This window comes from Centruroides vittatus, unplaced genomic scaffold, assembly GCF_030686945.1.
Source record: "Centruroides vittatus isolate TY-2023 unplaced genomic scaffold, ASM3068694v2 contig_4, whole genome shotgun sequence".
NCBI lineage: Eukaryota > Metazoa > Arthropoda > Arachnida > Scorpiones > Buthidae > Centruroides > Centruroides vittatus.
Window position 1 is genome coordinate 850,855 of NW_027122214.1, and position 26,530 is coordinate 877,384.

The 26,530-nt window shown below is 29.3% G+C and overlaps 2 protein-coding genes across 4 annotated transcripts in view; one reads left to right on the forward strand and one right to left on the reverse strand.

Annotated features, from left to right (window-relative positions):
* Positions 1–10,483, forward strand: part of LOC136976233 (U3 small nucleolar RNA-associated protein 4 homolog) — a 65,018-nt gene extending 54,535 nt beyond the window's left edge. Inside the window, exons 14-18 of one of the 2 annotated variants that reach the window (XM_067271456.1) lie at positions 161–282; positions 9,782–9,877; positions 9,941–10,120; positions 10,189–10,272; positions 10,338–10,483. In XM_067271456.1, the coding sequence (XP_067127557.1) occupies positions 161–282; positions 9,782–9,877; positions 9,941–10,120; positions 10,189–10,272; positions 10,338–10,454 (599 nt within the window). In that variant the 3' untranslated portion in view covers positions 10,455–10,483. The remainder of the gene's footprint in view (positions 1–160; positions 283–9,781; positions 9,878–9,940; positions 10,121–10,188; positions 10,273–10,337) is intronic. The other variant, XM_067271457.1, reaches the window with a different exon arrangement.
* Positions 10,484–10,640: 157 nt separating this feature from the next.
* LOC136976235 (protein TMEPAI-like) overlaps positions 10,641–26,530 on the reverse strand; it is a 144,851-nt gene continuing 128,961 nt past the window's right edge. For both annotated transcript variants that reach the window (XM_067271459.1, XM_067271458.1), the window contains exons 5-6: positions 15,557–15,777; positions 10,641–13,741 (exon numbers count right to left, since the gene is read on the reverse strand). In XM_067271459.1, coding sequence (XP_067127560.1) covers positions 13,148–13,741; positions 15,557–15,777 — 815 coding nt within the window. In that variant the 3' untranslated portion in view covers positions 10,641–13,147. The remainder of the gene's footprint in view (positions 13,742–15,556; positions 15,778–26,530) is intronic.

Consider the following 26,530-nt stretch of genomic DNA (forward strand, 5'->3'; position numbering starts at 1 on the left):
TTATGTTTTACAAATAGAAATATATAAATTCTTTCTTAAATATACTAATTAATTTATTATTAATATATTTTAATGTATTAAATGTTTATATTACATAAGATTTCATTAATAACATTATGTAACATTCGGGAATGTTAATTGAATCACTTTTTTTTCACAGAAAACAAATATAGATATACGCACTTATCTGTGAGTAGGGATGGTTCTTACATTGCTTGCGCAGATAATGGTGGAGATGTCATTGTATATAATTTTTCTACAGGCAAGGTAGGGAAAATTCAAGTAAGGGCATAACTTGTCTTTTAAAAAGTTTCAAATATAATTTACTTTAAATTATAAATTATGTATTCCCAGAGGAAAAATCTTTATATAACACACTCTTAAGTAGTGCCAAAGATTATTGTGAATGAATCTTACTCTGTAAATATTAATAGAACACCGTTCAGTATATGTGAATTACTAAATGTATATGATTTTGTATTATGAACAACGTTGTTGTTATTAAATTATTTGGCTTTCAAACTGAGGATTAAGCTGTTCTGTATATAATCCTTGTTGTCTGAAATACTTCATTTTAAAGGTAAATTACAATTTTTGAAGGGAAAGGAAAAAAAACGTTATGAATGATGTTTATCTTCAGACATTTATGAACTGAGATTTAGCTTACTTTCAAGTTTAAGCAATAAAAACTTAGAACCAGATTGGGCTGCTTTTCAGATATGTTTTGGAGAATTTTTCAATGTCATTTAAAACATTTTTCATCTTTTTCTTGAGTTATAAGGCTACAGATTCCTTTTTAACTACAGTGGAACCTTGCTTAATGAGCATAATTCATTCCAGAATCTTACTCATAATGTAAAACACTCATTAAGTGAAACAATTTTTCCCATGTAAATTAATGCAAAATATGATAATGTGTTCCATGCTGAAAAAATACTCAAATATTTTATGTATAATGTTTATTCAAAGAAAATTATACAATGTACTGTAGTACATTGTTAAGGAGCATGAATCATCATTGTCTTTTCTTCTAGTGCGGAATGAACCAACCGGAATTCGAATTCGATTTGTAGAAAACAAAAAAAATTTAAATTTAATTTGGAATTGGTCATTAAATTTAATATGAGATGGCAGCATAACTGCCTACCTCTAGTCAAATTATTTAATTTCTAATATTTAATTATAGCCTTTACGTAGCCAAAGAATTTGGCATATTGTTTGGCATGTTTATTATATAACGGGCTATGGTTGTTGATGTTTTATATGTAATATGTCTGAACACACATTTGGAAAAATGTGTGATCATAAGTGACACTAAGATGCTAGCAGAACAAGTGCTAAACAGAGACTGATGTAGCATGTGCACAATCCAGGACTTTCCCTCTTCTCATCACTCGTTTCATTTTTTACAATTTGTTTTGTTCGTTATGCAAGGTGCTTGTTGAGTGAGGTTCCACTATACTAACACAAACTTTCCTTTGTAACATAGCCTAAAATCTTCTATTGGGTTTAGCTGTAGGATGTTGAGTGAATTTTCTCTTTCAATGATGAAATATATTCCCAGATTTCCTAATTCAATGACTATAGCCTTAGTATGGTCAAAACACAATACTGTTGTTATGCTGCTTTTCTTCAATGAATCTCTTCAATACTAGGAAGCATTTTGTAATATAGACATCTTAGTTTTCGAAGTAGGTCCAAGTATAAACATCAGAACAAAGATATTGAGATTTATTTTGAGTCAGATTTTTTTCAAGTTCTTTTCATCCATAAACTTAATCTATTTGGCTAATTATTATTATTTTTCATTTGAGAGATAGAATTCCATTATTGTAGATCTTTGGTCATCATTCATTGCCCTCCAGGGTAAAATACAACCCATTATTTGTGTTAACAATGATACTTTTTAACTTGGCCAGCCATTTGCAAGTTATTTTAGTTTGGTTACTTGGTGCTCAGCTAGTTTTCCATAATATTAAGTGTTTTCTTTCAGACTTTCCTCTCAACCTCTGTACTGAAAGTTCCTTTTTAGTTGTGTAATGGATGTATCCAAACTTATGCCCCAGTTCATGATACTTAGTCTATTTTATCAACAATTGTTCTTTTTAACACTGCTCTATGTTCAGAATCTGAAAAAACCCTCTTTCTTCCTGAATCTGGTATTCTTTACTACTAGAATAATAATCTTGTATCTTTGAAGTATTGAATAGATGATTCAATGTGATTCAATGACCTACATCTGATCTTGATTAGGACAAGTTCAAGTTTATATTAGAAAAATGCAGTTTCATATCTCCAATTGTCTACTAATGATGCTAATAACATTGAATTCAGTTGCAAAATAAAAAAAATGTATATAAAACAAATCTTGAGAAATCAAACAATCAACAATTAAAATGATATTGGGAAATCTTGGGAAATTAAACTATCAACAATTAAAAGTTCAGCCAACATTACATTGCATAACATGTATAAAAATTATTTTATATTGTTTTTTCTACAGCCATGCCCTTTGTTTATCTTATATTAATAACTACCATATATTAACAAAGTTAATTTTGCATCCAATATTTTATAAATCAGAATAATATGGTGGTCCAAAAGAGCTTAGTTTTAATTATTGACCAATTTTGCTTTTAAGTTATCTATATTTTGTATATGCTAAAGTTTTTTATATGAAAGTTGGATATTTATCAATAGCTCTTAAAAATATACAGAACAATGTTACTACATACTGTATCATGGCCATAGCCAGAACACAAGCATGCTGTATCAAAGAACACCAAAGGGATATAAGACAGGCAAACAGACCACTGAGCTATCTGCTAGCATTGACATTAATTTTGATGCTCTTTGGGTCAACATGTGATTCCTCAAACAAGGCAAAAATCAGTGTGTGCTCTATTTGTGGGAATCTATACTCATTAACTGCATATAATTGCTCTATTCTGGACATTCCTGATCACTGGTCATCTGTTTATAAAATGCTAACTTTGGTAGTGTCAAGAATTAATGTAATCTAGCACAAGGGTGAATTTAAATTTGTATATGATATTACATTCTTATTGACTGTATATATAAATAATCAGAGCTGTAACTAGGGTATGGCCAATGTGGTCCCCGCCATAGGTGTCGATTTAATAAAGGCGCCAATGAGAAGGTTTTGGAATATGTATTCAAAATTAATAACACACAAAAATTTTTTATATTTATATTTATATAGTATTTTGAATGTCATTAGATAATTTTTTAACAATAGCGTTTTTTAGAATAAAATTTTTTTTATAATAAAAATTAAAAAGGCGCCATTTTTATTCTTGGCCATAGGCGTCCAAAATCCTAGTTACGGCTCTGTAAATAATACACAGTTTATGGAAATTTTTCAGCATCTATGCAGAAATTTCATTGAATAATATGGTCCACCATCATATTTACTCATAAACTGCAATCATTGAATTTTTGTAATTGGTTCTATGTCTGACGATGGTACAGATAACTGCTGTTGATAGTACTTGCATGGTTTTTGTATATTTGTTGGTTTTAAATTTATAACTTTCGGTATTAAGATATTTTACGTAAATGACCATACATGGCAGAGGTGGGCAAGCAAGTGTTCAGTGGGAGCCGAAATGTAGGTTTTGAAAAATGCATGGGAGCCGCAGTTCTGTACTGTCGTGGCAGATAGTATGGTAAGGCAGGGAAGGATAGGGTTTTCCCCATCTGGGTCGAGAACTTGTTTCAAAAGAATAGATTTGAAATGTCAATTTAATTTATTGCACCAACTTGGAAATAAATTACTAAATATTAGATATATATAATTACATATTTTCACAAAATTGTGGAAATAAAATTGTAATAATAATAATAATAAAAAGCAGAAATTAACACTTTCAGCAAGAGCCGCATGTAACTCAAAAAGAGCCGCATTTGCCCATGTCTGGTATATGGCTTTGTATTAATGGGTGATCAGGTGGTATGGCCACTTACTGAGTTTTTCTGACTTCAGAATATCATGCCTAATTTTCACACAGATATTTTTGGATTGCATCCTCTTTTCACGAAACAACATACTTTAAGCATATGTCCAAGTTACAACTTATTAATTAGAGAAAAATAGCATCTAATAAATCCTGAACTTCACCTTAAGTGAGCATTAACTGGTCTAGTTGCTCACTTTCTGCCAATATTCATACCACTTAACTCATAAAGAAGTCATCAAAAATTTATTTTTCTAGTTACCCCCAACAACATTTAAATAAGATATTTGCACAAAACTATTTTATCATGAGTTTGCAAATTATTCTAATAAAACTAACATTTTAAGTTATGCATTTATGTTGCTGTATGAAAAGTTATGGAGAAGTATTTTTACATAAACAAACAACAAAAACTCTTTAAGATGCAGTCTTTTTAATTTAAATTTCTGACGTTTTCGATCAGTCAATTCTTAAAAACGTTCTATAAATCGGAATTAATAAATCTTTCCCAAAGAAGGTTAGTCAACTGATCAAAAACGTTAGCCGTTTAAATTAAAAAGACTGCATCTTAAAGGGTTTTCATTGTTTGTTGATTTTTAAGTGCAGGTAGAGAAGAAGAGTATTTTTACATAAATTTACAAAGTACAAAAAACTCTATTTTAAGGATTGATGGTGGGAATAATTCAAAAAAACACACAAATTTTTCAGTATTTATCTATATGAAGCTTTGTAGTCATAAAAAAGATTTGCAACTTTTGCTTTAACTGCCAATCAGTGAGAGCTATTTAAAAAGTTTTTCTGCAAAAACAAGAAACTGACATTTACAACGGGTGATCTCACTCCCTCAAATCATAATATGTCATGAACAAAATATAGCTTTGCATTACAAATGAATTACTCTACTTGCACATAATGTTTCAGATTTTTCTGAATGTCTGGGTTACCTAACATCGCATCAGTCTTGCAGACCATTTTGCATTACATCTTTGAATGCAGTTGTTATAGTACTTCACCTCTTCTACTGATACAGCTTTTTTTTTTTTTTTTTACTGAGAATGAAGTCCACTGAGTAATATGCTTCTCAACTGTGAAAATATACTTGGTAGGCACCAAAAGTTTCCAGCCTATTTTTTAGATGTTAGAGGTATAAAACAAGGATGTCATTTTTCAATATAGTGTCTCCTTGTAGTTCAACATTTTGGAAATAGCATTTCAATACCTTTGATAAAATAGTCTGCAGTTTTGTCAGCAAAATGCTCATAAACTGCCTCCTGCAACTCTTCATCATTTTTTTGAAGGTCTTTTTTGAGTTTTGGAAACAGATAATAGTTGCTAGGAGCTAGGACCAGGCTGTAGGATGGATGGTCGAGCTCCTCAAACCCACTCTCCGTAGCAGCCGTGTGCACTGGCGCATTGTTCTGCAAGAGGTGAATATGATTCATTTTAGTTGTTGCATTAATTTGCATGTTTTCAAGCAGCTTATGCAAATTGACAAGAAAAACTGTTTTATTAGTCCACATACAGATGGTACTATCTGATGTTATCATTATTTTATTCCTATCATGTTTAAAATATAGTTGGGCTGGAAACTTTCGACATCTGGTATTTTTCCAGAAATTCACTAATTGGGAGTGAATGATGTGATGAGATGCTATGATAGAGATCCCAGCTTTTTGCTTCCCAGAGATGAGGCATTTTCATGTTAGTGTATTATACAGCTAACCAAGAATATCAAAATAGAAGTCTTTGTTTACTAATGTTAACCCATTAACAAACTCATAATGCTTTGGGTCTTTCACATAAAAAGCCATAAGCACTACCTTTCTATTAGATCCAGATAAAATTTTTTCTGCCATGATGAAGTGGCTGAATTTTGTATTGATGGAGCACTTTTGTTATGCAGATCATAGAAGAAATACTAGGTTTCATTACCAGTAATTGCTTTTTTTTTTTAGCACATCTGGTTGTTGATATGTTTCTGCTGAGTTCGTGTTCTTCATATTGCTTGTCTGTTAACTTTCTTAGAACAATGAGAATAGACATGACAAATTATACATGCCATTCTTCACAATGACTTGAAAGAGCCATGTGAAACTGAAAATGTCAACCAAAACATTTATCAATTTTTCTATGATCACTGATTTCTTGTTTCTTGCTGATGTTCTCTTTCTGGATAGGGACAATCATCTATTAATTGATGTCCCTCTTTAAAATGCTTACTTTTTTGTACACTTGAGTATATAACATGATGTCATTTATTAAAGAAACATTAGATGAAATGTTTCAGTAAACTTTTTCCAAGTTTGATGCAGAATCTAATGTTGATTTGCTAATGATGCATCATTTCAGAATTGCAATGGCATAAACCTATATATTCCATACTTTAATATATTGTATTTTAATCCATCCAAATATAGGCATCTACTGCATGTTGAACAAGTACTTAGGTGTTTAAAAAATGTTTTAATGTTGTCTAGCAACATCTATAATTATGAGTATGTAAACATTCAAAGTATTTTATTTAGTTTTGACATAAACATTTCATAACTAAAACTCTCTAATTGCAAATCATTTTGGAATATCCTCAGAAATCATTACATTTAAATAGTCTTAAAATAAATTCAGTTTAATGATTTTATGTAACCAATAGTGAGTAAAGTCTGGTGATGAATAAAAAATTGTGAGTTGGACAATTTAATATTACTATAGATTTTGTATTATAACATTACATTAGTTAGTTTTCAAATATTCCCAGTATTAATTTGAAAGAAAAACTATGTTATTGCATTGTATATAATAATAAATACCTACTTACTATTTGTTGATTAGAAGAAAATGTAGATATTGCACATCACAAGTTAATTGTATAGGGCGATTCATATAAACCTAAACTCAAATTTTATTATTATAAATCTTAAACGAATGAAATAAAACACACTAATCTATTTACTGGAGTTAATTATGGTTCTTTAGTGTGTATTGTTTCATACGTATACACTCCAGTCTAGAGAAATCTTTGAAAGTTGAATGAATGGAAATTAATGAGATTTTCAGGAAGCATACCTCCTTTATGTTGAACGCATCACATCACAGTAAGTATTAGAAGTGGCTGCTACCTTCTGTCTGGCACATGTTGACATGTTGCAGTATGTTGATAATGCATCTCAATGTTACATTAGGAGTGAGATCTAAAACATTGATAATAATATCATCTTCTAAGATATTAGTCATGTGTGGTTTGTTAAAGTATACTCTTTTCTTAAAAGAGCACTACAAAAAGAAGACTGGTAAGAATGGGTGACTGTGGCACCCATTCTTAACAGTCTTCTTGGAGATGACATGGTCTTCAAAAAAGCTCTGGATTACATTGACACCTGTAATGTATGATAAGTTGATCCAGCTTGCTGGAAGTAACCATGTGTCAATTCTGCATCACCAGGTTGTTCAACAAATTCTTTGAAAATTCATACACTTGCAGCTGTGTTCAGTGTTTCTCTAAAGAGGAGAGGCACAACTCTGTCTCTATCAGTCAGTTCCAGCATTTAATGTGTTCAACATAAATGGAGGTATGCTTCATGAAAATCTCATTGGTTTCCATTCATTCATTTAACTTTCCAAGATTTCTCTATACTGGAGTGTAATTAAATGAAACAAAACACTGTAAAGAACCATGATGCTCTAATCTATTTATTGGAGTTAATTTTCAACTGGGGGTATGTGAAAAAAAATTAATAATGGAGGATATACTTTAAGAATATTTGGATTCTGCATTGAGGCCTTTGGCAATGTCATGGCACTTGATGCTTAGTTTTTTTTATCTAAAACAATTAAATTTTTATTATATTTATCTGTGTCCTTTCTCAAGATATTTTTAATCAAAGATTGTACAATTACACGTAAAAAACAAAGCTGTATAATTGACCAAGGTGCCACTGTTTGACGAATACACAAAATAAAACTTAGGAAAATGGGTTGCTAAGGGGAATGCAAGTCAAAAAAAGTTGGTAACTTCTGGATTAGTGTGTTTTGTTTCATAATAATAAATTTGGGTTTGGGTCTAAATGAATTATCTTGTATATCTTTCTGAAGTTTTAGTCCTGTTTTGTAGTTTATTGGCTAGTATATTTATGCTAAATTTTCTTATATCAAAACTTCTAAAACATATAAAATGAAATTTTGACTATCATCCAGCAGCATTGATTATTATTGTTTTAATTGTTAACCATTAATAAAATTTTACTCATTCAAAACATTGTTGATAAAGGAGATAAATGATGCATGTGTGCATTACTACACTGCATATTTTCAATATGGATAAAGTTTTAGAATTTTGTTAATAAATTTTCCTTGTTTTTAATGTATAATTCCTACAATAACAATTATAATGCAATATTACAGAATTCAATCTAGTAGCTACTGTCTTAGTTTTAGACTTATACGCACACAACCTCAGTAACCCGTGTTTTGTTCATTTGTCTCGCACATAAGACTGTGAATAATATAAAATTGATTCTCTCCTAAAACTACTATCTTCTTTAAAGCTGAAATAAATCAGCATGTTTTGTGTAGAATTGATCAATCCTTATTTAGTGATGGTTTATTTCTAAGGAGTCATTGATAAAGCTGACTGAATCACTGTAGTTCAGTTAGCATAATGTAATGTACAATGTTAGCTATGATCATATCAACGGTGAATGTAACTAGATTTACTTTATACACTTGGTGGAGCCAGAAGAAAAGTGTCACAATGAATACATGGTTAAATTCTTACTGGAAGACTTGCCAAAATGAATCTGACCCAGGGGATCTGCTCTAACATAAGAGTTTAAATGATGGTAGGCACCATTTAAAACATATCCGATTTTATATTATTGACAATGTTAAACAAGATAATGTATAAATTATTTACAAATGTCTAAAAATTGAAACTTTCAAAGTAGTTTCGTGTGTTTTCATATCAAAATTTATTTTTTTAAATGTAGAAAGAAATTTTTTTATTATATCTGATAAGTAGCATATTCAAATACTCATTTAAATTGCACACAACAGTATCCAATATTTAAGTTGCATTAATAATTTTTAAAGTTTATGTATTTTGCTATTATGACTGTGACCAAAACTTTTATGGATAGTTTAAATATTTGAAACATTGATTCTTGAGATTTATTTTACAAGCTTCTTTTGAACTGCTGTTAATTTAATAAAATAATTTTTGAATTTTTGTTGTTTTCTACTAAATCAGAATTTTTAGAAATTTTAAAGTTCTGTTGTATGATAATTAAATTCAAGATATTTGTTTCAATGAATCAGAAAATGACATTTCTTGTTGTTTAAGAACAAAGGTAATGCAATAAAAATAAAATTAAGGTTTTTTTATTTCATTTATTATTTTTGTTTTATATTCTATAGTCTTTTGAATAATAGAATAGGTAAATTATTTTTTATTTGTTTTACTATAGACCTTCTGTGTTTCTACAAGATTATAATGGCAACTATTGTGTTTGTTATTTGAAATGGATACTCAAAAAACATTACAATGAATTTTCTGTAAATAAAAATGTCTTGACATTTTTGCAACTTAATTTATAAAAAATTGATTTTATATATATATATAAACTACTTTTTTGTATCTGTATTGGTTCTTTTAGTTCACATGTATTTGTACAGAATAGATACTTAACTGATGCCAAAATAAGTAAATAGAAATTTTCTTGAAACATTTTATCACATTTACTAATTGAACTTTAAAGTTATGAAAAGTAAGAAATTATTACAAATAATCCAAATTTTATATTTTCACACAGATTCACAGTGTACTTCCTCATCACAAATGTCAAGCAACAGCATTATCGTTTCATCATCACAGTAATAATTTGGTTGTAGTTTACAGTGATCAAAAGGTGAGAATTTAGAAAAAACATCTTTTGTGAATTTCATTTTGTAAATGAGTGTTTCATATTCAGTTTGTAGAATACTCATTGGAAGCAATGGAATATACAAGACTTTCAAAACGATACCATTTGCTGGAAATGCAAGGAGTTGATTCACATTCTTCAATAACTGGAGTGTTGTTTGTGCCAAATAACGAGAACTTGATATTACTTTATGATGACAGTCAAATATATGTCATAAATAAAACAGAGGTAATACAATTTTAACATAATTTTTTTTTTCCTTTAAATTAATCTTAAATGACTTTTATCCAATTCAGCCAATGAAAGAGACATCTAAGCGTCACTGCAACAAAGAAAAAGAAACAAAAGAAGCTTCTCTTACCATAATTAAACGACACAAGGTGAATTTTTTAAATATGTAAATATATATAAAGCATTTCAAGTTCTAACTAAAATTTTTTTGCAGCACATGTTATTGCTGAATTCACTGATAGGAGAAGAATTAGTTGCAGTCACAATAACCCCACTCCAAATAATGAATAATTTACCTCCTCCTCTTTGGCAAAAAAAATATGGAACTTAAAATTTAATAAAATATTTTTATATACTGTAGATGTGGCATTGTAATAAGTGTTCTAGAAAAAAAATATTGATATTTAACTCTGTGAAAATTTTTGAATGGAAAAGAAGAAAAGAATATTTAAAATTTCTCAGTGAATTTGGTGATATATGTACAAAAGAAAAATGATGACAATGAACATACAACATATTATAAAATGTCAAGATTTTTATTTAGCATGTATGGATAGGACAGGTCCTATCTAACTACAGATGCTCACACTCTGCCTACAGAAAAATTTGCCCTTAGGCTATTAACCGGAATAAATAGTCTGATAATAAGGAATGAAATAGATTGTACTGCCATACATTCTGGAAACTTAACTCGACAATTAGCACAGGATGAGTACCTAGTAATCAAATACTTTTAAGCTCCTCTGGTTCACGTCAACAAAATACATATCACATATTATATTAGAGTATTTCTGAGAAACAAAGTACAAACTACTGGACTATCGTCTGGAAAACAGAAGTTATCTATATATAATTTTATATATATTATATTTATATATATAAGAAGAACGGAAAGGTTCCGAGAAGATTCCCGGGTCCTTGACGTTCGTTGGGATAAGACGTCCTCCTATGGAGCATCATATGTACAAGTTGGAGGACCGTCGTCAAGCAGATCACAGACCAAATGCAGGCAGAGTGTGAAGCCTGTACTATGCCTGAAGGCCATACATTGCATCAGGCAATTGGCTACAGAAGAGGCAGCTATAGTCAGACTATAGCACTGACACCAGATGATAGCAGTTATGTACACTGGAAGAATGTGCATGTTTTGGCACGCCTCATAGGTTGACCTCTTGGTCCACAGGACTGGAGGTAATGGAACCCGAGATGGCCAGATTATATTGTTTTGATTGATACAAAATTTATAATGCACGTGTCAGCCTGACAATACAGAGATGACAGTAGAGTAAATATCTGTTCTACAAAATCCAGCAATTAAAGCCTGAAGCAACAATTTTTGAGCTAGGGAGATTTTTTTTAATGTGCTGTATCCAAACTGTGTTTATACATCACAAAGGGGTATTGGTTTTGGCATCAAAAGGATGCTTGTCTCCTAATGAGGGGCAAAAATCTTATGAACAAATTTTTCTCTCCAACACACTGATAGTAGAAGGGAGTCCTTGAGGTCAAGAACTCTGCCGTTTATAAACTTTTTTTAATAATTTTTTATGAAAATTCAGTACATTTAAATACATAAATTTATTAATTACCTTATATACATATTAATGTTCCAATATTTCATCTGTATTGTAATAAAAATTGACTATAATCATTTGAAAAGTCAGTTTCATTAATAGTTCAATGGCAGTCAAATACTTTGTTTTCACATTGTGCTAAAACCATTGTCTTCGAATACCCAGGATTTGTTTAGTCGGCGATGCAATTCTTTTCTTTCACACATGGACGTTTCCTCGTATTGTGACTGCCGCTAAATAACGAATTGGGAATGGGTGAGCTGGATACAAAAAACTATGACATATCAAATTTTCAATTTTAGTTTAAACCCATCTGCTTTGATTTCTATCATTGTATGATTGTCGGATCTACAAAATTATAATTTCTACGGGAGATAACCGGCTAAGGAAAAACATTTAATACTTGGCCAATCCAGATTCTTTACGGATCCCATTTGCACAATGGCTGAAGCATGACATGGAAGCGACAGCTGGGTTTCGAAACATTCACAATTAAATATTTTTTTCTAATACGGAAAAGAAAATATTGCAATTTGAAATTATGTACATGTTGAAATTAAATTAATTTTCTTACATAAATTTGATTTTAGAATGTAATATCTACATATTTGTATATACAAGTATTGGCATTTACATATGCTTACACAATTTCCATTCAGTTCCACATATACATTCATAGACAATATAAAAGCTTAAATATGAAACCCAGCAACGTCCAATGAATCCATGCCTTAACCATAAATGGGACAAACCCCTTAAGCAAATTGTTTTTATATCTAATTTTACCAATACCCCTAACAATAAGATTTTCCTTTTTTGTCTGGAACAGATATAGCACCATACCCTGTCTAATCCAATTCAGGGCAATGACTTTTTGTATACCTCACTACTACACACATTCACCCCCAGTTAACTGGGCAGTGAGGGAAACAATTTTATAGCATCCACTCAGGCAGTAGCAAGTTACATACAGAAATGATCACAAGCACACACCCAAACACCCCTGTCCACAATGCTAACTTTTTTTTTATCACAAAGAAAGGTGTCTGTGACACCATGGTTGTCTTACTGGGAGCAAGTGGGAACAGTGAGGAAGGGGAATAGGGTACGACAGATGAAATTACAGTTCAGCATTCTCACCTTGAAGGGAGAAGTCTATTGATAGTGTACACGTGTTTCGTTAAAAACACATGCAGCCAAACATTTGATAACAGTAAAAAACATTGGCAAACAAACTCATAATGATATGTAAACAAAAATATTCACAACAAAATCTGAGGCACCGTGAACATGGGCTACCTAATGCCACCAGGGCTCCTGCCACTGGATAGCCGCCTGCCCCAGTAACCACATTCAGAGTGAGATTCACTCTTTTACTGTACCCTGGTATTGATGACAAAGCTATCACAATCAATCCAGGGAAAAGTGAAAGACTTAACTGAGTTTATGGTCAAACACCACTATCTGGTGGCCTATTTAATATGCTGTCCAAGTCACGATTGCCTACTACATCACTATAACATGGAGGTGGATCCAATTGATTGAATTCACTTGCTGGTGCCCTTGTGCAGTCACATAACCTGCTATTTGCTGAGCTATTGTGGCTGATGACCAAAGAGGGTAACTGTAGATGTGGAGTATACTGTCTCAATTGACCACTGTGGGAAGAGCTAGCACTCATGCTATGTGAACGCATGACTAGTGGAGTACCGTCCAAGGTCCTCATCAAACAAGGTGATGTATTGGGTTTATGTAAGAGGCCCACAGAACTAGACCTGTAGGGAGGCAGTGTATCGCCATCTAATACTGTCCGATTTGGAGGTGGCCTGATGCACCCACGACAGATTTCACTTTCTTGCTCTGGATCACGGCGATGAAGACTTTTCATGCTACTATAAGGATGTTCTTCTCCGTCAGGTAATGCTACAGAAGAAGGTAAATCAAGAGCCAAATCCACTTCTACTGACTGAAGGCGGATTTGACGATCACGTTGAGCTGCTATTTCTAATTGTTGACGTTTCTGCACACTTGCAGGTGTATACATCTATAAAGTGAAAAAGAAATTTCAGTTAGATCAGCTATGTAATGTAATGTTTTAATTTGAAAAGGAAAAACATGTTCCAAATATTTTATACTTTGAATTTTTGTCTTAAAATAGATAATATTAGACATTCCAGTGATATAACGTAAAACTTAAAGCAAAACAAATTCTGTTTGTAAAATTTAAACAATTATAGATTACATTAGGCAAAAATTAAAATTAATGTATAGCAAGATTCCACTTAATGCTGATTCAATATAACACAGTCTGCTCAAAGCCTTAAAAAAAATGCTCAAAATTTACACTGATTCAAATTATCGCGGCATTTCATTGATTTGTATATAATACGATTATTTACGAACACGAACCAATCAGCAAAAGGTGGTAATTCATCACAGTGCTGTACTTTCCTTAAATCTATGTTTGTTTTGTGCAATTTTGGAAAAAATATCACATCATGGATGTCACAGGAAATATCAACTTCGTTTGGCAAGAATTAACTAGTAAGTGCCTGAATGAAGTGTGGAAGAAGTTATGGCTGAAGGTATCCAAGAATTCTCAATGAGAAGAGCCTATCACTGTATCATTAAGTTGACCAAATTGTCAACCTAATTGATACAACAGGACTAAGAGATGTAGACAAGCAGGATATTGAAGAGTTACTGCAGGTTACTGGTGAGAGCCTTACCAATGACGACCTTCAAGAACTGGCAGAACAAGGAATTCACATAGAACTGGAAAACAGTGGTTCTGAAAACGAAGAACCCAAAGAATTTCTCTACAGGTTTCCTTAGTAAAAGTTTGGTAATGATAACCGAAATCATTGATCAAATTGTAGTGAATGATCCAGATTTTGAAAGGAGTGTAAAAGCAAAACGAGGCATTTTGGATGCATTCTTCTGCTATCGACATTTGCTTAAGGAAAGAAAAAATCGACAAATGAAACTACACTAACTTCAGAAGAGCCATGGCCTTCATCACAAAAAATGAACTTTACACTTCTATGTGCATTTGTTTTTGTGTTATTTAACATATTTTTATATTAATTTGCATAGTAATATAACTTAAAATTATAGTAAAATTTATTTATTTTTGGTCGCGTGTTCCCCTTTCCGTAATTACTCTATGTTAAAATGACCTCATTTAATGCTGTTTCGCTTAGTGCTTTGTCGTCTAGGAACACATCCCCCATGTTAAGCAGGGTCTTACTGTATTCTCTGTTTGTATAGCTTAGCTTTTGATGTAAATGGCTCTAGAAATGCATTGTGATAAATTTTATCAAAATAATTAATTAGAAAGTTTAAGAACAAAAAAATGGGTGCAACAATTGCATTATTGTAATTTAAAATTATTTCGATCTCCAATGTTTGAATGTTTATTACTACTTAAAAGACTAAATATATCACAAGATATTGAAATGTGTCTAATTTAGTCTTGACTACCAAATTATGAAAAGAGTGAACTTTAGTAGCTTTTCACTTTTCTTAAGAAAAATAAATTTATTTTGGTAACCACTAAAAAGCAGTTTGTAGACAAATAAACAAATTTGTTATTTGTCTACAAACCCCTTTTTAGTGGTTACCAAAATAAGTGATTTTATCTGGCAGTATTGCTGATTTTTCGCTTTATATTGAAAATAAATTTTTAATAAAGAATTTAAGTAAATTTAAAATGTAGAACAAAAAAACAATTGAGAATAATTAGAAATGACCAAAAATATTCTAGAACAACAGATGAAACTAAATATATTTTGATTTTGATTTTGATACTGATTCTCTAATATGACATAAGAAAAAATCGTGCAAAAAATTTACTTACAGAAGATGGTACAGTAATGACATGACTATGTTGTTGCTGTTGATGATTAGATTGTAAACAATGTTGTCTATGCAGTCCAGTTGATGGAGGTTGAGTTGGCGGTCTGCTTCTTCTCTCACTCCATGATCTTGCACCCATTTTGTAATGACTAATGATACATGTGATTAGCCCTAATGTTAAAATTATGGCTATCACAATTATTATTATCTGTACCGTAGACACTGAAATAAAAAGCATAAGAGTTACGAAAAAATTTATAAAAATTCAAAATTTTAAATGTGGAAAAAATCAGTATATATTGTAGATTGAAATCAAGAAGATAAAGTATTTTAGACTTTGACAGTTACAAAAATTTAAAGCATGCATAAATGAAAATGTTCTGAGAATGAATTAAATTATGTATGTTCAATTATTAAGGCTAGAAAAACTAAAAATATGAGTTATAAATCATTAATTAAACAATGTAATTTATAAATAAAGAATCCTTTAAAAACGTAAATTAAAAAATTTTGAAACTATTTCACCACAAATTTTCATGCAGCTAAACACTATTATTTTTAATGGAGAAATAGACACTTTATTGATATAGTATTGTTTAGATAGCAGCAGCTTTTTAAATGTGAAAGTAGAATCAATATGTTAAATGCATGACAAATATTTATAAATGCTATGAAACACATTTGTATACATAAAAACGAAAATTGAAAAATTGCATTTACATAATTAGAGAAAATTAAATATAAATTTTTATTGAAATTATTGCCACTTATGAATGTGTTTAAATCTTGAAACTTTAAAATCAAAATACTTAGATAAAAATCATTTGATAGAAAATATTTTTCTTTTTAGATAAAATTTATATCTGCAAGTAGAATTAAAAGATAATTTTTACTTATAGCTGCATATTAAGAAAACTTAAGAACACAATAACATTTAATAAGTAATATATGAGAGTAATTTTTGCATTACCATAAATTACATTTTTAATTAAACAATGCTGTCAAAAATGCAAAATTTTGACATTTTGCAACTTATATTGCAGCAGATTTATGGTTTTAACAAAACTTAATTCTGAATGGTACATTTGAAATAAATATTGGGCTATTTCAAATAAATGAAAAAAGTATATATTAAGTTAAATATTTTAAAAACAAGTTTGAATGATTTCTGCATTTGTCTAACATAAATACATTATTATAATTTTACTAATGTTAGAACCTAATTTGTTTCAATTTTATTGATACTTAACATTTCTCTGGGATGGTTCAAGTATATATTTAGTACTGTTGTTTAACATGTTTAATTCACAAAATAAAAATTTTAATGTATAATAGATTCATGTGTCTGTAGAGTTGCAGGAATATTAAGACAACATAAGTACAGAGTAAAATTTTTGGTAAAATGCATTTTGATCTCATAAACTTTTATTTGTTTAAATTCATAATCACTGGCACATATATCAAAGTGATATAAGTCAAAAATAGGGAAACATTTGAATTTACTGTACAATTATATAAACTACTTTGCAAGAGAAATGTATGTTTTTTCCTTTTTATGATCCTAGATATTTTTGTAAATATTAACGCTACCATCAAATATAACTTCAAGCAAAAGATATGTGAATACATTTGCAATGATCTAAGTAGTAAGTATAATCTAACCAAATTGTGAGAAATTTTTCAATAGTAAAATAAATGACACTTACAAATGAAAATTACTCTTTCTACTAAATAATAATAAACTTCAATAGCATCTATTTTTAATTTATTGTTTTTAAATTTTAATTGAAAAATCTTATTATATAATAATAATTATTATAAATTCAATCAGTCAATTTATTTTATAATAATTTTCATAGCTAATTTTAAAAACTAATAATTTCATTTGTAAGTGTAATAATTAAAATAAAATAACAGGTTAATAACTTGACAAACAAATGTTTCATCAATATATTTTGACAACACTAAAACAAAGTTTTGAAATTTTCCCAGTTTTAAGGTAATGAATCAAATAAAATATCTTAATTGATGTAATTACACTTTAAAAAAAATTATTATACTTGGATATTTTATAAACAATATATGTTGTCATAATGGATTTTATAGGAACTTGAGATATAGATTTCTAATTTCAGTTATAACAATCTAACAAGGAGCAACAGATGTTTCCTAATTGGCATCAAAGCAAAAGCTATACAAGTACACTTTAAGAATTAGAACAATTTAAATATTTTTCTTTTTATGCATTCATTTTTTGGCATATCTGTTCTTAAATTTTATATTCTTTTGTTTTCCTATATTTAGTAAATGTTCTTTTAGACTATAATGTATTTGGTTTATAGTTTCATTAACTCTAGTCCATCAAATCTCTTTATTTTTGACCAGTTTCCAAAATAATTACCATGCAAATGAAAAGAATTAAACACAAGAAATCTATATAATTTTAACTTATTATCAAATTGGTTTATTCTTTTTTTATATCTGTAATAATTCAATATAAATTTGGATAAATCTTAAATGAAATTTTAAAAATTAATCACAAACAATATACTTTACTATTAATCAATACTTGAATATAAATATCTATAAGTAATGTATCTTTGTCGATTATTCTGAGTGTAGTTTCTGTAAAAAAAATAGCAGTTAAGTAAATGGCAGAATCAATTTGGATATATACCTACACACACACACACACACATATTAATATTCAGTATTTAATGAAAGATTTTGTAAAATTTTTTTAATATTCTGAGTGTGAAAATTATTGCTTAAAGTATTGGTTAGGATTAAAAAATAAAATGTGAAACATTTTAAATACTTATTAGTTAAACATACTGTGTAGTGAGATTTTGTTTGGATTTTTAGCTGGATGTCAAACAAACAAAACAGACATTTAAACAAATATTTCTTTAATAACTTAAAATATTTTTTAATGAAAAAGTAAACCTAAGAGATTGTAAAAGCCTTACTGTCCTTAAATTCTAATATTATTGTTAATTGTCTACTTTGACTTTACTTATTAATAGGACTTTAAAAGTCCAAGTAGACAATTAACAATAATACTATTTTAAGAGACATTAAATTTTGTTATATTGTTTTGTAAGCAAAGAAATAAATTAATGAAACTGATTTTCTTTTTTACTCTTTCTACCTTTTGGACATTAAGCCTTTTTTTTCATACCCATCATGGGAACAGCCAAGCCAGGCCAACAAATGGCTAGGTATGAGGCATAGGGCTCAACACATCTGGGACAGATTGCCCCTGAAAAGTTTCTGGATTATCCCACCTGGATTCAATCCTAGGTCTCTCAGAGGTATGCTGATGCCTTAATTGTCTCAGCCATCAATTAAAACACAAAGATTAGTAACACATTCTTATTAAATTAACATAATTGATTTTTTTTTCATAAAGTTTGAAACCTAGTTTGAAGTTCATGACCACAGGAATTTTTCCTATAAATGCTGCACCATTAAATTTTATGTGACATCAATTCAAACTTCACAGATATAAACACTCCGTTCTAAAACGAAGTTTAAATAATAAAATATTTTTATATAATTTATATTAAGAATTTAACTTCAAGATGTTTTCTCGGATAAAAATTCCAAATTAATTTTTAATATATTATTCATTATCTTCCTGATAAGTAAAATGAATCGTTTGATGGTATTTTTAATGGAAATTCAGAAAATTATTATATACAAATGAAATCACAAAACCCCACAAAAAAATCTTTATAGAAAACGTAAGAAATAAAATGCATTTTCACAATCAATTAAAATAATAATGACGAAGTTTTCGTTTAAAACTGAATTACTTCACTAACCAATTGTTAATGTTAATTTTTAAATAAGGTTAGATAAAAATTCCAGCTTTTAATTTCAGTGGATTAAAATTGTTAAATTTGTTTAAAGCTTACCAAAATGAAAAATCCCCATTGGAGAAATCACAGACAAAAATCGATAAGAAAAGAAACCATACAGTATTTTTTATTATTATTTTTATTACTATGAATTCGCAGTAATAAAGACAAGCGGGCTTTGTTCCTATATGGCCCCCTCTCTGCAAGCATCAAGTCGTCAAACCGAGTCTGGGGAGACAACAGCAGACCAGCTGTCCACAGCTCGATACGTCTGGCACATGAACTACTGAAACCCAGACAATCGAATCGATTCCACGGTTAGTCGGTCGTTGTGACGTCTGCCCCAGGCAAGAATACAAATCACAATCTAGTAAAACCTGCATTGTGTTTCTCTCGCAAATTGGGAAGTCGGTGCAATCACACTAATCTCTAATATTGGATACTGCAAGCCAGACTGATTATAGAATGTAATGACGGTTAAAAATCGATTCCTAGAAAGAAATGTATTCGACTAACATTTTTACTGGACTCGACAGACAAGTAAGACCGGTTAAGTAGTCAGCATGTCTGGATAAAGGATAAACTGTTTCTTGATTCGTCTCCAATCAGGAAAAGTTAACAATTTGATAGATATTTGCAACGACACTAACATCTTAAATACTTTCCATGCAACTGAATTGCCATTTTATGGTTCCTTTTCCAACATTTTCATACTTAGTTGTATAAAATATATTATGTTATTTTTTATTCGATATTTCAAGTCAGTTTAAGTTATTCTTTAATCTCTACGAAGTCAAGGCTATAAAAATTCACTACTCAATTTTATTAAATATTTTAAATCTAATATTCATACGTACTCTATTACCTAATTCCAACTTTCACTATATCTTTACTGTTGAATATCCATTTTCCTTTCCAAAACACCCTTCATTTTTGATATTCGTTATCGATTGCTCGCTCTTCTCTAAAAAGGAAAGCCTGACATTCTTATAAACCTTAGCATTTTAGATTAATCAATATTTTCTCATCTGATCTATACATTATTATTTCAAAAAGATAAACAAACCTCTGTCCCGATTTATGTTATTCCTTGTTATTTATCACCTAATCTTTATTGGACTTTCCTCCAATAGGCTTTTTATATACATACAGCATATTATCCATTGTTGCTGGGTTTGTTGATGTAAAACATCTTTGTTATTTGGTCATGACTAAACTTTTTCCTGTTCTATAAACCACCGTCTGGCTCTCAAGGTCACTTTATATACGCCACTTAATGACTACGTCATCGTTTTTGTTCAACTGAGCAGAACTCGTATTTCATTTTAATTTCAACAGCATTATATATATATACATACATAGACACACACGTGTATGTGTGTGTGTGTGAATAGGTTGTAAGTAGTATATAAATTTCGCATTTTTTAATTCAATTTAGATCGATGTAAATCCCAATTCGCGCTAAACGTTATTAATCCAGCCATAATACTACCGTAATGGATTAATAACTTTCAATGGAAGAATTCGACTTCTTAAATGGTTTTTCTCATCTATTTATATAACCTTACAGGAGAACAATCGCTAAATAAAGAGTGACTAGCCAAGAATACACTACTCTAATTATCCAGAAAGTTCGTCTATACGGATACAAATATAAACTCGTGGACATCAAAAATCTGTTGAAAAACTGATTTTTTTAAATAACAAACTATTGTGAAAATCAAAAATTCATAATAATTTTATTAATATTTATCCTGTATTAATAAATAAACTAAATAGTATTTTATATATATATATATATATATATATATATATATATATATATATAGATATAGATAGATAGACAGATATATCCTATGAAATCATGTTAACAGCTTTAATTTTCTTTATCAAAGAAAATTCCGATGTTGTAATTTCTAAAAGTTTAGAATAAAGTTAATTCTAAGGAGATGCATATCTTATTGTCTGCCAGCCAAACAGACAAAATCAGGGTTGGATTTTAGTAAATAAAATGATCTAGTCGAAATAATTCTTCTCCAAGTTTAAATAAAATATATCTGAATAAGAATGTAAAGATTCTTAAAAGTTATTAATTTAGTTCGTTCTTTATCAAAAAACAAAAATATTTCAAGCGATAGATTATATTAAATTTAAAAATTTTTCTCCTTCCATCAGTACATTTGACAGAGCGCAATTATCACGCTTATAATAAATTAATCCCAGTTAGCATTTAATTCGATCATTTATATTCCAGCAAGATCAAGATGAAAATTTAATTCTCGAAAAATTTTATTAAGATACTGCCAACAAGCGGTCTTTATCAAAACTTTCATTTACTTAACATTGTTTCAAAATTTCGAGTTCGTTCCTAATTGAAAGATTTCATTTAAAACTTGGACAAAAGCGTTTATTGATGAGAAGAGGTCATTAGATCCTAACAGGATTTATTCCAAATTTAGCACTGGTGTACCGAGCATTATCAGTATATTACACAGGTCGTTTGGAATTTAATGTTGATGTATTGAACAGAATTTCAATATATGTTAGTGTCCCACGCTATTAGAGCAGGATTGATACTAGCTCAACAGATAATGGACAGTTTAACATTACATTGTATAATTATCTACTTCCTTCTGTCTCAATTACAGTAGGAGAAAGAGAAAAAAAACTGTGTCTGGTAATAGAAAATATAATCAGTTCTCAGAACATGCATAATGCACGCAAATGGAAAATAAGCTACGTTTCGATAGGTGTTTAGTAAACAAAACGATAATGGGACAAACATTAAAATATACCAGACGTCAATAATCAGTAAGGAACCATTTTGGAATTGTAATTAAGACCAAACACACTCGACAGTCGAGGAAACCCTGAGTTTTCAAACAATAAAATTGTTTGCCATGACACAAAATGATAATATGTACAAGACATTATCTTTATAATGTTTCCCTCTACGACCAAAGTTATTTATGGAAAAACAACAAGGTTATTATTTTATCTGATTTCATTTCCTGTAATTGTAAAAATTCAATTTCTAGATGATAAATATCATAATAGAAGTTATTCCTAAACTTGCATTACTGCTTTTTCCCTAAATATTGACTATACATATTTCCCGTGATGTAGTACGGGAAATAAATATGATGTAACTTAATATAGACGAGAACGGAATAACAAACAAACAATTACAAATGAATATATTTTTTTTTGTTTGGTAAAAATTAAAAGCATTTTAAAACTCTTCGATATACATAATCACGAATGAATCAATTTTTAACGATCAACAACCGATCGATGTAATATTTCGCTTTCCTATCATATTACCAGATACAAATTTGTTAGTTATTCAAATAAAATTATAATCATCACAATTATTAATCTTTCTGCCCTATAATCAAATGTAATATTTGTTTCGCATTTCGAAAAGTTTAAGAAAAATCTTTGATTTATAACATTTATTGAAACTTTCTCCTCTATCTGAACACATTCTTTTCGGTTTTTTATCTTGTTTCATTACAATGGAAAAAAAGTTGAATAAAAATGGACACTCTTAAATGCAAAAAGAATATATGTATATACTGTATAATAGATTTATTACTGGAGTATTAAAGTAGTTTATAAATTACAACATTATCAATGACTAGTGAGTATACTGCATAGTAAATATTTTAGTTTTAATATTTTATCAGCTTAAAACCCACCAAAAACTGTTTCTTTTACGCAATACTATGAACATATAATTTAATGCATTTAATTTTTAGTATATTACAAATACAAAAATTGCCATTTTAATTCGGAAGTGATGATTATTTTTCAATTTAAGTAGTGACAATGACATTCAATTTGAATGAAATTTTAAAAAGAAAGTATAAAAGTCTTTACGAAATAACGTACGAAAGCCATGGATGCATAAAATAAGATTTTACATACTATACTACAATATATATGTGATGATAAATCGCGTCGACTATTAATCTCCCAACATTCCATTCTGACATATCACTTATGTCTTATATATATATAATGTATATTATTATTATTATTTATTATTATTACCACAAGAATAATTTTTATTAGATTTGTATTGTTATAAATTCAAACTTCATCGTTTCGTTGCCGGTGATATTATAACAAATCTGACAATTCTGTAATATTTTTAGGGACTTTTCAAACTTAAATTCGAGTAAAAAGAATCAGAAATTTAATTCAATTCGCAATATTTTTCATGTATTTTACATACATGAAAAGTTAAAAAAAATTAACAGTACATATCAAGTTCTGTGTTTATGCCCAATTTTCCACGAGTAATAAAAATTTTTAAATTAGAAAACGTCCGTTCAGAGAGAAACTTTAAAGAAAGAAAAATAATTTAAACACTACAAATGTGTATATGTATGTATGTATGTATGTATATATATATAAATTTTTTTTGATTCATTCAAACTTTTATTATCCATTCTTTTCTTCTGCAGATTTACTTCCACACTCAGCGTCTCAGAAATCATCCGGCACGCACATTCACGCTTAGTTTTGAATCGGTCATCCATGCAAGAACATCATTAACTTCACATTTTAACATCTCATTTATCACCTTTACATCTACACTGGAATAATTTCTACTTCCCAATAACTTTAATTGCATGAAATTCCTCGAATTTCTTTTATGACTTTTGACATCTGATACTAGTGGAGAAGCAATTTTTATCTAAAAATTTTTAAATTTCTCAAGCCGACAGAGTCCAAACGTTCCAAGGAAAATACCGGTTTCAAATACAGATGCTAATAGACGAATTTTGTAAATCTCTCCGAGACAAATTAATTTTGTCAAAATGAGTTATTGAATTTAAAACAGTTTCAATAGTAATAGTAATAATAAGTCTCACATCCACATAACAAATTACTTTTGTTAGTCATTCTTTTATGACAACGACAAATTGCAAACTATAGTATCAGATCAGAGAAACAATAAGGCATAAAATAAGTACACTGTTCAATTAAAATCGGGCGAAAAAATTTATGAGTAGCAGATTATTATTATTATATTCAACTTGACTACGGCGTTATGATTACACGGCTGTAATGGCACGGTTGCCTAAATTAAATCTATTTTTCATAACCGTATTAACTTTACACTTAATTAATAGATTCTGTCCTCTATACTTCTTTCATACCTAGCAGTAGGCCTACTATTTCTCCGTCCTTGACCAGTCTACATTTTTTCAAACAGGTAGTTATGTAAAGAACAAATAAAGCAGGTTCTATGGATTTCCGCTCCGTGTAGTTTGACCTGATATTTTCCTCTCAAAGGGTTATTGCGTCTGCCAAAGATATACTCGACTATGGAATTTTCCTAATAAATGTTAAAATTTTTCTTTTGTTTCATCCACCATTTTATAGATTTCAATATGAAATATCTTTATAACGTAGCGAAATAAAATTTCGCTACGTTCCCAAAACATTAAAACTGATACAGTACTTAAATCATATATAATACAGGTTTCTATATACCATTTTCAAGTATAGATTCTAAGCAAGAATATTCCGAAACTCGAATAGCAGCAGTAATTTCGAAAAATAATCGATAAACTTTTAGCTGATGATATTCAGTATTTCATGTATAATATATATTATTTACATATTACGGCAATTCAACCTTTGCGCCATTAAATTTTTTCATAACTTGATAACGTAATCTTTTCCATCTCCAGTCGGCATTTTGTAAGCAAGATCTACTTAACAGATTAAGTAGCTTAATATTAAAATTTTATAAATTTGAACTGTTACTTTTATGTTCATTTCATAATTTTTATGAGTATTATATGCTATTTTAAGTTTTTCTATATGCTATATAAAAATAATATGTATGTATGTACTGTATATAATACTTACAAAAACACGATTTCGATTAAATAAATTTAAATGTAATAGTTTCCGAAATTTTTAAAATGATCAAAAGGAAATATATATATTTTAACACTTATGTTATCTTGAATCATCAACTTTTAGCACGTCTGAAATAGAAAAATCTATTCTTGTATTATATTTTTATCCGGAAAAATGTGTTTATACCATTTTTCTTTTTGCAATTTGTTTCGTTATACTTTTGCATTTTCATCGTTTCCTCTCCTTGATAAGATGGATATTGCAAAAGAGATACGGTTGCAATCAGCAAAATTTATGTTTTTCGGATGAGATTTGACTCAAAAAACGAGATGGAACAATTCATAAACGGTTTTTCTCATTATCTATTCCATCCTATAGGTGTGTGTGTGTGTATATATATAATATATAATAATAATATAGAAGGGGTTTATGAAGCAAGAAATTATAAACATTACTTAGTGAATATTACTTTCTAATGGTGGAAAGTACGAAATAAAAGCGAGAAGACTTTTCTGATTATATGGAAACGTCTGATTTAGTTTATGAGATCGGTTAAAATTTAAAATAATAATAATAATAAATATTGTGTAAAGTACACCTTTACCATTGAAAAATAAATAAATAAATAAATATTTATTTATTTATTATATATATATATATATATTATATATATTATTTATATATTATATATATATTATTTATAATCAGACGTTTCCATATAGTCAGAAAAGTCTTCTCGCTTTTATCTCGTACTTTCCGCCATTAGAAAATAATATTCACTAAGTAATGTTTATAATTTCTTGCTTTATAAACCCATGTAACCACTATACTTTTTAATAATTATTCTAATATTTATTAATAACCGACAAATGCGTGGCCTCCAGACATTATTAATCAACAAGCATTCTTTCAAAATTTTAATCCCGGTTTCCTTTTTTTCCCGAATGTTGTAAACCCATTAAACAAAACCGGTGGAAAAGAGGAGAAAGATAGTCGAACAAAGAAAGTTTTAATGAAGTTTAAAGTTTTAAAAATTAATATTAAATCCTCATGTTTACTCTTCTTGCTTTATCAGAATTTTCTGAACGCGTCTGGAAATATCGAGGAAAAAACAACGCAAAAAAAATCTAATACAAAGCAGTTTTTGGTGAATGTTTTTTCACAAAAGAAGATCGCTTAGTGGAAACCAGTCTGCGCTTGGAGGCACCAAGAGGGGTGAAACCAGCTGA